This window comes from Chelonus insularis, unplaced genomic scaffold (genome assembly GCF_013357705.1).
Source record: "Chelonus insularis isolate UGA/USDA-ARS -01 unplaced genomic scaffold, ASM1335770v1 contig_358_pilon, whole genome shotgun sequence".
Classification (NCBI taxonomy): Eukaryota; Metazoa; Arthropoda; class Insecta; order Hymenoptera; family Braconidae; genus Chelonus; species Chelonus insularis.
Genome location: NW_023276522.1, coordinates 1,102,027 through 1,115,804, shown reverse-complemented (window position 1 = coordinate 1,115,804; position 13,778 = coordinate 1,102,027). Strand labels below are relative to the sequence as shown.

General features: G+C 31.9%; 1 protein-coding gene across 1 annotated transcript in view; it reads left to right on the top strand.

Annotated features, from left to right (window-relative positions):
- Nucleotides 1-9,231, top strand: part of LOC118066956 (homeobox protein OTX2-B-like) — a 37,091-nt gene extending 27,860 nt beyond the window's left edge. The window contains exons 3-4 of the mRNA XM_035083420.1: nucleotides 4,730-4,884; nucleotides 8,280-9,231. Of these exons, the coding sequence (XP_034939311.1) occupies nucleotides 4,730-4,884; nucleotides 8,280-8,999 (875 nt within the window). The 3' untranslated portion in view covers nucleotides 9,000-9,231. The remainder of the gene's footprint in view (nucleotides 1-4,729; nucleotides 4,885-8,279) is intronic.
- The last annotated feature ends 4,547 nt before the right edge of the window (nucleotides 9,232-13,778 follow it).

Sequence of the window (13,778 nt, the reverse complement as noted above, 5' to 3'; positions counted from 1 at the left end):
GCACGACTATATCATTTTACTCGAGCGATACTCAGATATAAGATGCCTGAAAGTCGGGTTTCTGACATTCATCAGGACTTTTTTCTTCTAGTTTTTATAATAAATTTCTTACATGAAAACAATATATCATATTAGTATTATTATCGACTTTTTCGATTAAGAAAAGTAATCAATATCTTCATTCCACTTTGATTTGATGATTTAATTCAAATTAAAGGTCTGATTGAGTTTTATCAAATAATAATTGAGCTTCAAAGTAACTGAGTCTAAAGTGTCGAGTGTGATTGATACAATTTTATCAACATTCAGGAACCAATATGGATTTGATATATTTGAAAGTGTGAATGAATAAAAATTCCATAACTTGATAATTTTGCACAACAAGGTATAAATCATCTCCTACACCACCACCCATAAAGTATCATTGGAAATAAACATGAGCACTCATTTTTCATCAATATTTTTTTTCATCTGAACTAATGGAGCATTGGCATTAAAGAGCAACAATAAAGTTTGAAAATGTAAAAAGAGATGTCGTGGGTGTTCGCGTGGGAAAAGCATCAGTTGGCTGTTGAATCTCTTGTTTTCTCTGTCTCTGTTGTCACAACGATATATTGCTGAGCCACTTAACTCAGGGAGACTTTGCCATGTTATTCACTCTTTAATACCAAAGGGATCGAAAGAAATAAACCTGTACGTGAGTCAATGCCGACGAGTTAACACCCTTTGAATAAAATAAATAGTTTGAAAATTGGACATTTTAAGTTAAGATAAACAAACCATCATTTTTGTAAAATCATTTACATAGATTGTGCTTTTATATGAAGAAAATGAAAGACACAATAAACCTGTCGGTTTAAGGAAGCACCAATCACTCAATTAGGTATCAAGTAGAGAGCGGCGCGTGACTCGGCACGTGCCAGGGTTGTTACTGACTGGCCAACGAATAAGCGACGGTTGGAGGCTAAGGTATATATAACAACAGCCAGCATTTCACAAGGTAGAAAGAGAAAATAAAAAGAGAAAGAGTCTCCCAGAGTTATTTTTACGCGTGTCACGAATGCCCATATCAAGTGGGTGGGTCTTTTTGAGGGTGAGAAAAAGAACCAGAAGTGACTGACGAAGAGGCCAACCAAATATAAATCTAGACCTAATTGTAGGGTAAACACTTCAACTTGAGTGAAATATCACGTACTACTCCAAACCATAATCATTCTTCTATTTGGCATATATAAGGTTCCTCTTACTCATTGTTTTATTTGTCAAATATTCTAATTGACTTTCAATTTATTTTGATGTCATTATTATTTTCCTTTCATGGTTGCTATTGGGATATTTCTATCAACATGTGCAGAGGGATATTGTGCTGTAAATTATAAGAGTAATTTACAGTTATATCGAAAGGTGCATATTTTGTAACGTTAAACTTATCCGATTATATTATATAGTCCCGGATGTCTACTATATTTAATTACTTTAGTTCTCGTCTTACTTCGTACTTTTAAAGATTACGCTGCAATTGATGAAGGCCACCCACTTATTTAGTCATTTTAGATGTTGTTGAATTTTTTTTTACGTCTTAATATAAATAAATTCAAATGTTTTAAATAATATTTTTTGCCAAGTCTTGACATTAACTGACATGATGAATAAAAAGTTCATCTTTTAAGAAAATTATTGTTACAAAATACTAGATGATCATCAAGGAAGAACTTGCTGATTTGTTTGCTAAAAATTCTGTGCTTTTTTAAAAGTTTGCTATCTTTTGGCATTCACCGAAATAACGTTGGTGAGAGTGTGAAGAAGCTGAAGTTAGTTCAATGTTTTTACAACTGATGGCCTTTTAGAAAAGTCCTCGCGGCATCATCACCACTCTGGTTGAACTTAACAAGGGATGATGTGTGCAAAAGTCACGTGCTCATCATCCCATGGTCCTATGTAGAATAATCCAGTTAGCTTCGGTGCATTTTAACTTTTAATTAATTTTCGATTTTCTCCGACGGTAGTTTCTCTTCTACCACTATGTATACATTACGACGTGGATCCACTGAACTCTGACGTGACAGTACATTTTGTATTCTATGAATATTGAAGTAGATTTTATTTCAACTGCCCCTGATATTTCTACCACACGTATGCATTAAATCATTCATTTTAACAAAATTATATTCCTAGGATGATGATTTCTGTCATTATTCTGCTTTTATCCTGTCTTCATTGATGTTGAAAATTATTTCATCAACATGTTTTTATTTAAAATAAATAGTTTAAATAAATGTGATGGAGAAATTTAAAAATTGCTTATGACTCAATTTGAATTAAAGCTTTAAAAGAAAGATAGGATGGATTAAATAATCACAAAGAATAAAATATTCAAACGGTATAGTAGATTACAGCATTCCTCAATTTAACGATGGGTATGATCGAATAACATGCACTTAAAGTCAAGAGAAGAGATTGTGAAATTTTCTGGGATAAAAAGAATCCAATAAACGGAAAACGAATTCGATATTAGGGTCGCGTCTGATCTTGTTGCGGGCCAATGAGCCGAAGGCAGCCTTAGTATACCATCCCTAGCACGCGTCGATGATAATAAATCGAATCATACTTTGACTGTACTCAGCGGGTGTTTACTCATGCTACTAGGGTTGTTATATATATTTGAGTGTGAGTGAAAGGTTACATTTTGTTTCCCAGATTGAGTTCATTAATTTTATCAATAACACTTGGCATTCCTCTAAATATCTCCAACTACTTCGGAACCAAAAGAATTCATTTACATTAAAATTATCAAAGTTTCTTTTTTTTTTTTCAAGTCATTAAAATTTCTATCAAATATTATTTTATAAATAAACATTAATATCCAAGTTTAGACATAAATAAATTGTTCTGACGTTTCAACTCCATCAAGTTGATTCCAAGTTTCCATGTTTCCAAGACCAGTGGCGAATATCTTCAAGTGTTGTTGTATTGAGCCAAAATGATGATCTTGTAATAGCTAAATAATGAGACCTGTTTAACCTCATATGAATTAGTTATAATATCTCAAGCTCCATTAACAAAAATTCACAATAGGATTTACTTGGAATCCTCTGACACTCCTAAGACTAGTCACAATGGCGGCATGTTTTTCAAAATGGCGGTGGCATTGTCTTTCATGAGAATACAAAGAGATTCCCGCAGGTCTTGTTATACGCCTCCATTCAAGATGCTATCCCCAAAGATAACCACCCACGCACCAATCAGTTCAACTACACAGCACGTAGCTTCTTTGAAGATTCCAATCATAGATCTGATGACCAGAAGCTAGAACTCATTTCAATCAATAATCCTCATAAAAAAGATCAAAAATGCTTACTAATACTTCTTTTATTCACGATATATTATCTATGATATCTAATCTGTTCGTTACATACTTTCTCTTGAATTATACATCCCACTCGACAAGTTCGTTAGTTGACTTTGGATGTTAAATCGATCTTGGTTATTGTCATATCCATGTCAATGTTTCAGTATCGACCTAAAGTATTTCTGTAACAATTTCAAGTACAACTCGTATGCTTGAAATAAGAATATCACCAAGACATATTTCCAGCCACTCCCGCGGCTTGTCTTTCTCCTTTCGGTGACTCTTCTTTTTTTTTTTCTTTCTTTTTTATTTTAAAAGAGTATAACTCTTGGCTCGTTCTTGTGTAGTTGTTTTGCTTCGTGACATACGAAGGAAACGAGAGGAAGAAAGATAGAGACAAAGGCTCAAAGAGGATGAACTGTGAGGTTAAAAGAGGAATGAAAGGGGAAAAAGAGGGAGCAAGAGGCACACCAACATGGCCGCGAAACCGGGAGCATCGATCGACCCGTAAACATTGCCATTGTGCTCCCGACGAACGCCGCACGTATCAGCTCGTATATACATCAAGTAACTTTGGCTACGCTCTTTCCCAAGATCCACCGGTTCCATTCGATTCGCTCCTCATTTCATTTTCTATACTCGTTTATAAATGTATTTGTATGTATGTTAATACCAACATCATCTGTGTGTGTGTTGGTAGTTTCGAAAACATATTGAGTTTTTGATATTAAATTTTTAAAAAATTTAATTCTTGATTTATAGAGATTTAAAAATGAAAAAGAAAAAAAAAACGAATTCCATTTTCCATCGACTGTCGTAAAGTCGATTGTTAATGCGACATCAGCGTTCTCGCAATGGACTCAGCTAGTCTCGAGAACAGCTGGAAGTTCACCGCGAATCTCTCTGGATACTCTCTCTTATGCTTCTAGGGTGTACCTATATAGTTTTCCCCTCTCACCCGCCACCCTACTCTCGTCGCCTTTTCCTCATAAGCGGATTACGTGGGTCCCGAAACGAGCCCAGTGAGGCTCGACAGCGGGTCAGGGGAGTAGAAATGAGGGGAGGGACCACCGCTCAAAATTACGCTATCGCATCCGAGCAATGCTCTTGTCATTTCTCTCATCATATACGTTTACTTCATATATTATAAAATACATAGGCATATATGGATTTGCCAATTCACTCTTTGTGGCTTGAGAAGATTTTTAAATTATTTTTATTACCGTCTCTTTATCATATTATCATCGAAGCTAAATTGTTTCTATGACTCGAAATTTTCGTGAATATTTTAAAAATTTTTTATCGAATGTAACTCTTTTATGAAAAATAAAATTTCATTCTATTATTTATAATAGTAATAATGAATTTTCATTATTACAGGCGTCACACAGAGAAAGCAGAGACGGGAACGGACGACCTTTAGCAGAGCTCAATTAGATGTGCTTGAAGGATTGTTCACCAAGACACGATATCCAGATATCTTTATGAGGGAAGAAGTTGCAATGAAAATCAATTTACCGGAATCAAGAGTACAGGTAAGAACTATTATTTTTCTACTTACTGTTTAGCAATATATCTTTCCATTAAATTCGAAATAATTTCTAATGAAATAAAAAAATATAAGCTTCACAACAATTGGGACATGTTTTAAAGTTAACTTTACATTAAAATAATTTATGAAATCTAATAATTATCAATAATTAGTTATAATATTTGGAATGAATATATTTTAAGGAGCAGTCCAAGAATATAATCGAATTTATTATAATTATTTTCGAAGTTTATCTAAACCAACATTCAGATAGAATAGTATTTGAATAAATTTATTTCGATATATTTATTATATTTCTCCTTAGAGTAGTGTATAATCAGAATGTATCAATAGTATAAAATGTGGAATAGGTCGTCAGCGTAATAAACATAATATGTTTAAGTGATAGAAGTCGATATTTGGTCAGGCACATTCGATGACTTGCACAAACCAATGTATAACATGGTCCAAAATGCGTTTGATAATAAATCACATAACGTCCAAAATGACTTGATGCATGTGGTAGTGGAATGAGGGGCTAAAAAGCTTCGTGCTTCTGCAAGCACGAGTGAGATTTGAGGTATTTACACAAGTCAAAGTCACCCCAGCCAACTTCACTCTCTTTTCCTCTCTAATCTTTTCCCTTGTCTTTTCATTGTGGATGAAGCGTTGATAGATGTTGCCAAGCGCCTTGTTGACGCTTTTATTGCGGTCCCTGTAACATCTCCATTCGCGACAGGGAGTAAAAGTCGAGAAACTCTATAATATGCCTCCAGTACATTCGTCCTCTTTAGGATTCAGTATTCATTTCAATTTCTCTTGTGATACGTTTAACCTAAGCAGATGCAGTGAGGTGATTTTTTATTTGGTATTTTATTTGAATGATAAATAAAAAGATCATTTATTATTATTTTTTTTTTTTGCTCTTGAAATAATAAAAAATTATTATTGCATACAAAACAAAAGATGACAATTAAAAAATTTTGATTAATATAAAAAAAAAAAAATTGAAAATCAAATTATTTCTTTGTTCTAATCAAAAGTTATACATCAAAGGATTTTTTAAATAATTGTATCAAAAAAATCTCAAACTGAATAATAGAACACTTTATTCATTCAATTAAATAAATTGAAAAAATGACAAAAAAAAAAATAGAAATGATCTTTTGTAACGATTCAAAAAAAAAAATATAATCACTTTTAGAGTGGAATTTTTTTCTCAGTATGTGGCATTTAAAAAGTTGGTAGTATTTATAAGCTTTTTTACGCCATGTATCACCTTCGATGTCTGCTTACAAACTGTCACGTGATTTAATACCATCATTATTCCACCCTCTTTTGAATGCTCCTCTCCGATCCAGTAAACGCATCAAAAGAGAGAGAGAGAGAGAAAGCCAACGATAGTACCCTTACGGGGGGATTAAGGTCCCCAAGAACGTCGAGGCTCGGCCATCAGGCGATAGGGACAAAAGCAAGGAGATTCAGCCCCCGAGCTTCCAGCCCGCAGTTAAGCCGATGTGAATGGCGAGCAACTAGAAAGGGGTGTACATACATACGTATACACGTTCATACTGACGATAGTCGTACCAGGGGAAAAAAGTGAGTCTTTTACCTATCCCCACTAGTTTTAATCTTTGACTATATGAGGTAAGGGCGAGCATACATAAGCTACGCACTCTTACTGTGTCAATGTACAGCCAATAACATTGATGGGAGATGGATGGTATTCAGAAGTAATGCGGTGAACTGCAAAACGGAACCGTACTCACGGTATATTCTACCGATTTGTTCATGGATTATAACCCTCCCTCTCTTCCCCACTCTTCTTTTCCTCCTGACTCAAATCGACAATGACGCGATGCGCGAGAAAGCCGCAGATGCAACGTTTGTTCGATCAATCCACGCGAAAAACTGATCAACGGAAGATTAAAGATTTTTTTTTTATCGGAAATTTTTTTACTTGCTAGTAGTATAACTATTAATCATTCCGACGCTTCATCATATCTCATACAATTTTTTTTTTTAATTTTTAAATAATTATTATTGTATAAAGAAAATTATTATATACTTTCTTTTTTAATTTATTAGCTTTAATATTTAATATTTTACTGAACTTATGATTTGAAAAAAAGAATCTATGACCTCTTGAGTAAATTTTATTATTTAATTTCAAGTTAATTCGTTACTTTTATTAAAATTATTTGTTTAGTAATTAAATTTTGGAAAAATCAAATTACAATTCAACTTTGCCTTCTAGCAGGTATAAATAAAAAAATGTTAATTAAATTAATATGGAATATTTTCATGTTAAAAAGCGCTAGATATTTCTATTTCGCGCCTCCTCAGCAAAGCAAACAGACAAACATATTTGTCATAATAATGTCAACGCAGCTGTGGCAGTTGGTATAAGAGTGTGGTACAGGAAACAAAAGAGACGAAAAGCTAGCAAGAGCCAAAGAGAAGAGAGAGAGAGATAGCGAAAATAAAATGATGATAGAAAAGATCCTATGTAGATACAAACCAGATGGTAGTGCAATTTGCACCTCGACACAAACAGGAAACAAACTAGAGCTGTTGAAATCAGAAAAAGAAGGGGAAGATTGTTCGAAGGAGACGAGTCACCGCGGGCGGTTACGTTAGTTTTCGGGGTTACGCTTCTGAAATTCAATGTAGGGATATGGCTTTCAGTTTGTTTGACGCAAGGGGTGTCACTATGTAAACATGGGGTGATAATGGGCTGTCTCCGAGCATCTTCAATGATCGTCCCTCTTGCGGTTGATACAAATATTCTAAAAGTTACTTTTTTAATACATCAACTTTCATCAAATCTGAGAAATTAATTTTTTCCTTGATGAATAGAAGGTTAATTTTATTCTATTTTTCATAGCTAAAGTTTCTAATAAACTATAGATCAATAGAAAGCACTTATCTCATAATAACAATGGTCATAATACTGATGATAATAATCATAATAATAGTGAACTGGATCTGGTTTTAAAGGCACAGAGCGTAGATTCATAGGATCGCACCCCAAGCCACATTGTACTGGGATTACGTTCAGAGGGTGGGTGTGTGAGGTTACGGCACACTACTCAAGGGAAAACGATTTTTTTGTCTCCACTTTTATCCAAGTATACGTGAGTGTGCACGTTCAGATTCTATTTCACACTCATGAAAAAGTAATGTGTGCAAAAGTCTATATATTTTTCTGGATGTTGTTGATGTAACATCCTCGTATTATTGTATTGGTTACATAATAAAGCTTCTTTTAGTAACATTTTTTGTCTTCTTACGTCGCGTTCTATTAGTTAATGAAATAAATAAAAACCTCAAAAGTTCAATAACTATTGCTAAAAAAAAAAAATGTTACTAAACTGTATGGTTTATTTTATGTTACAGGTCTGGTTTAAAAATCGTCGAGCAAAATGCAGACAGCAACTTCAGCAACAACAGCAACAAGGTCAGCAGCAACAAACACAAACCACACCACCCAAAGTGTCACCAAGGTCCAATCAAACGCAAAACAATGCAACAAAAATTTCATCGAATGCAACAGCGCCAAATAGACGAACATCTCCAGTATCACCACCACGTGGAAAAGAAGCACCTGGATCAAATTCTCCTCTCATGGCAACAAACACGACATTTCCAAGGCTTGGTGCAACACCAACAGGAGGAAGTGGGGCCAGCAGCGCCCTCACTACTCCTTCACCACCCCTTACACCTGGCTCAAGTCAACTGCCACCCTCGTCGTACCCACCTCCTATTAATCAAATTCATCACAGTGCTGAGTATGGCTTCCCTTGGAGTTCGGCGTCACCAGGCTCAGTTAATGCCAGTCAATGTTATGCTGGTCAGACCTACAATAGTTATCAAAATCCTTATGCATCAGGAGATTATTACCAAACACAATTATCTCATATGCACCACAGTCCTCAGAGTAATTACCATCATCATCATTCTCAGTATCATCACAATATGACTCTGACTTCATCCATGTCCCATTTAACGGGTCACCATCATCTTAATGCATCGAACAATGAGATGACAGCATCATCACCTGGTGATTCATCTGATAATTATATTCTGCCTGATCAAAAGTACCAAGCAATGGTCTAGCGTTCAAATCAAGTCGTTGACGACTCTGATACGCTTCAACATTATGACAAGGATGATAATGTTGATGAATAAAGTGGTGTGTTTTGAGGTACGTGAAGGCAATACAATGAGTTTCAACTTTGAAAAATAAAACAATTGAGAGTTTATCTAGTTTAAATAAGATAATATGTGTTAAAATTAATTTTCACACAATTATACTATATGAAGTAATAATTATCTTTAAAAAATGCCATTATTGAACTATTTATTGTAAATTAGTAAAAATGGTATTAAAAAAATGTTATTTCACAATAATTATCCGTATGATCTAAATAGCTAGATGCTGAACCTGTAAAAAATCATCTTCTTTAATCTAATTAATTAAATTACTCAAGATATCGCATCGTAGTTAGTTAATAGAATGATCATTATATTATTACGTTCACATCAGTGAGATAATTTTTTTAGCTGCTTCATCTCTATTGGTGTGAATGATATGACTGCTTAATCAATTTTTTTTTTTTTTTTAACTTATTTATCAAAGTCCCGCAGCATTTAATAATTTTTTTCCATTAATAAATTTAAAAATCGCTTTCAATTGTTCATCGTACATTAAAGAATATTATTTATTAAATCCTACATCATTATAAACACACTAACATATGATTGGTAAACCTATAAATGACTATTTATAAATAATAGTAATAATGCTAATGTTAAATAACGTTATGAACAAAATGTCCTTTTTATCCGCCCGCTGTATAGAATGAAAATGTTAATTACACAAGATTATCTTTAATTGAGGTTGATTTGTAACAGTTTACAATCGAAGTCTTTTTTTTTTTTGTATTGGGATTAAATAATTGCTATAAATGGTAATTATTGTTGTCTTAATAATAATTATGGATAATAATTCATATCAAAAACGGCCAGTAGCCGTGGATTGTAAATATATATATTGTAGTGATATGAAAAAAAAATAAAAATGAATTTGATGAAATGAACTTTAGTGAGCCAATATAACAATGTATAATTAAATTGAAAAAAAAAAACTTCATACACTGCTGATTGATTAAACGTTTGAATGATTAAATTTCTATAATAAATATAGTATAATGTATTGATGAATTTCGTTAATTGCGGTTTATTCGTGATAATAATTAAATGATAAAGCAATGTACCAATGTTCGAGTTACGAACTTGTCGTGAAAGAAGTTAATAATGCTTTATGATTGAATTATGACTGGGATATAATTCTCATGATGAAGCTGTGGAATAGACTGTACACTTTTAGTAATAAATCAATGAATAGTTTCGTAGATATCATGAATCTTGATAAGATTGATAGTGAAAAGTTGGATGATATATAAAAATCACAACAGAACATAATCGTTAATGTATATTTCGTGTATACAATATAAAATTGTATATTATTTGTGAATTTAGACATTTAAATCATATTAGGTAATGATTATTATAATTGAATTGAATTAAAAACAGATTTTACTGTAATCAAAATATTATATTGTGCCCATGACTTTAAATGTGTAAGTTACTTTGTAATAAAAAAAATTAACAATAACGTATGATCCAATACTCTAATGTAAATAAATTATATCTGTAAAAGATACACGATTATGTTATCGTGTGAGATGAAAACAACTTCCTACATTAAAAGAAAATAAAATATCACATATTATTAACTCAAATGTCTATGATTTATTTATTTATTTAGATTTATAATTAATTATTCATTTTACTGATCTTTAATTTTCAGAGTAAAATACTATTAAAATTATTTTCCTCATGAATTAAACCTGTTTCCAATTTTCTACCAACAAAATAAGTCAATATTAATTATATTGATATGCTACATTTAAACTTATTTTATTAAAAATATTTACATCCATTGATTATTTATGAAATATAATTTATTGTTGAAGAAGTAATAATACTTTTTCTAGACATTTATTTTCTTTATATTTCGTAGTAATAAATTATTAGCTTTTCTACAACATATTTATGAAATAAGTTACTCGTTAAACTAGTTCATTTCCTTTAGAGTACTTGAATTAATTACTTCATTATCTAGAGCTGGGTTTAAACTTATTGAACTAGTACGAGCATCAACATCATTATCTATCATTCAAGTATATCTCTTCAATATAATACGTATGATGTTTACTTCATTTCAAAATTATTAAAACTGTATAAGACACATAAAAAGAACGAAAGACCTAAATCATGATCCTTGATTCATACTTTTAATGCCTTTGAGTTGAGAGATATAAATATAGAATCATTGAGGAGCGTTAGGCTTTTATGTATTAAAAAATTCTCTCTACTCCCTCGTGTTTTGTTGACAGCAAAAATAAAAATTGTCATTTGTTCGAGGATTAGGGTCGAATAATCTATGTATTCTGATGGTCAAGAACGATATATGTATAAACAGAATATTATTTCAATGGAAATGAAGAAAAAAATTTATCAGTTGAAAATCTAGTCAGTCTAGATGTTAAAAATATAACAATCACATTTTTTGATTTTTAAGTTAGCTGGTCACAGTGATACATTTTTGCAAGAATTATAATTTATAATATCAACTGGATATATTTTTATAAAATAATTCGAGATAATAATTATTTTGCAATCATAACAGATTATTTAATCAATGAATTAATCAATAAGTTGACTCCTAAATGTGGAATAAATTGACTAAATATCCCTTTAACTGTGATGATATTGTCATACTTATAATTCTTTTTTCAACTTGTCTCAAATGTCCTGCAGACAAATGAGCAATTACTTTACCTCAAATTCATCAAGGAATATGGTTACAGAGGTAAATGGAATCTCTGATTATTAAAGCAGTCATAGTGTAGGTTCAAAGATCCCTACATTGTGTTATTGTCAGTGATCAATCTCAAAAGAGAACTTACTTTTATCCTCTAGGCTATATTAATTCAAATAATGGATTCAATTTAATTGGTGCATCGAGCATGTTAAATCTATTATTTACTTTATATTTATCTATTTATTTTGATGGATTGTTGTTAATTAATTACAGGAGTCATATCGAATCAATTATCAACACTTGAGGATTTATTATTCATATCACAAATAAATGTTATTTGACTTTTTCAAAGTTTTATTAAATAAAATATTTTGAATTTATTTTAATATTCATATATGAATTTCAGCTTTATGCTTTTTAATCTCAACATTTTACCTGCATTTAAATAAATAGGGAAATTTATCCAAACAGTTAATTAATTCTTTGCAGGTGTCTTTTTAAAGGTCTAAACTTTTAGATAGTTTGAAAGATACTAAACATTTTTGTACAAAGGATTTACATGGTTAATGATGTATACGAAAATACGAGTCGAAATTCAAAGCGAGCAAAATGCATATTGAGAGCAGTAAAGGATCAAAACTCACTAATTAGACAGATCACGTGTACTTGTTCTCTATTTGCTGTTTTAATCTCTCTTTTGTTATCTTTTTTATACGCGGCTAAGTTTGTTGCATGGTTGAAATAACGAGGCCTTCGGTCAACGAGTTATCTTTTCGACACACTCTCATCTCTTTCGTTATCCCCCACATCTGTTAATTTCAAGGGATTGAGAGCTCCTTATATACTGCCCCCCCCCCATCAACTCGAAGACTATAAACAGATATTTATTATTTTTATATTGTCAAAAAACCATAGTAGATTCATTAAAATTGCTCTCACGAGACATCTTACTTATTTATTTTTTCCAATAATTGTTTAAAAAAATATTTAATAAATTAATGAGTAACGAATATATTCGTTATAATTATTAATATATTAATTATAATTATACTTGAATAATCATAATTGTTGAAAGAATTGTTATTTATTTTTCATAGAAAATTTTATTTTGATGCACTTGTAAAAGTATTATTGATTAAAAAATGTTATTCTGAGAATTGCATTCATGAGAAAAGAAAAAATAAATAGTATTGCTTCAACACTCAATTTCTTCAATAATAGCATGTCAAAAATATCTATTTCTAAGCAAAAGACATTTTAAAGATTTCTCAAGATAATTTTATTGTTACTAAATACAGGAAATTTTATAAAAAGAAGCAAGAACATGAAAACCGAAATATAAAGGGTAAAATACAAAACACTTATTGGCTTTGCTTAACAAGTGACGAGAAATTTCAAAAAAATGACACTTCCGACAATCTTTATTTATCTTTTGTGTCCAATACCGGATATCTACATCTCTATTTAGTAAGAAAATTTTGAAAAGCGATCATTCTAAGAAATTTTCGGTAAATGATCAAACAAATTGCAAATCCTGTGACGTTGCTTTCATCAAGCGACAACAAACAAAACAGTTTCCCTCTCTCCCCTTTGCATCCCCCAAGACAATGGCCTTGAACTTGGCCGAGTGCAGCGACGAAGAGTTAAAATCGGCTTGCGTTTAGCCGGATCCCATTATAACAACTCTGCGAGAGCCGCTGTAAGCTCGCGGCTCCGTTCGGCTCACTGTGTCACCAGGCTAAGCCTGGACTTACCTACCTATCCTGCTTGCCGGTATTCTGTCTCATTTACTTTCACTTTCTCGTTCTCGCCGACACTTGATTATCTTCTAAACTATTGTGTTTGCTTTATTTTCATCAATTCATTTTCAATCATGCCGATTTTTTCAAAATATCCTCAAGAACGTATCTAGATCTAAGAAGATCTTTGATGAAAGATTGAAAAATATTGAGTTGAATTGAACCACGACTGAAAATGATATTGGTATTCACATATGACTAGCTTAT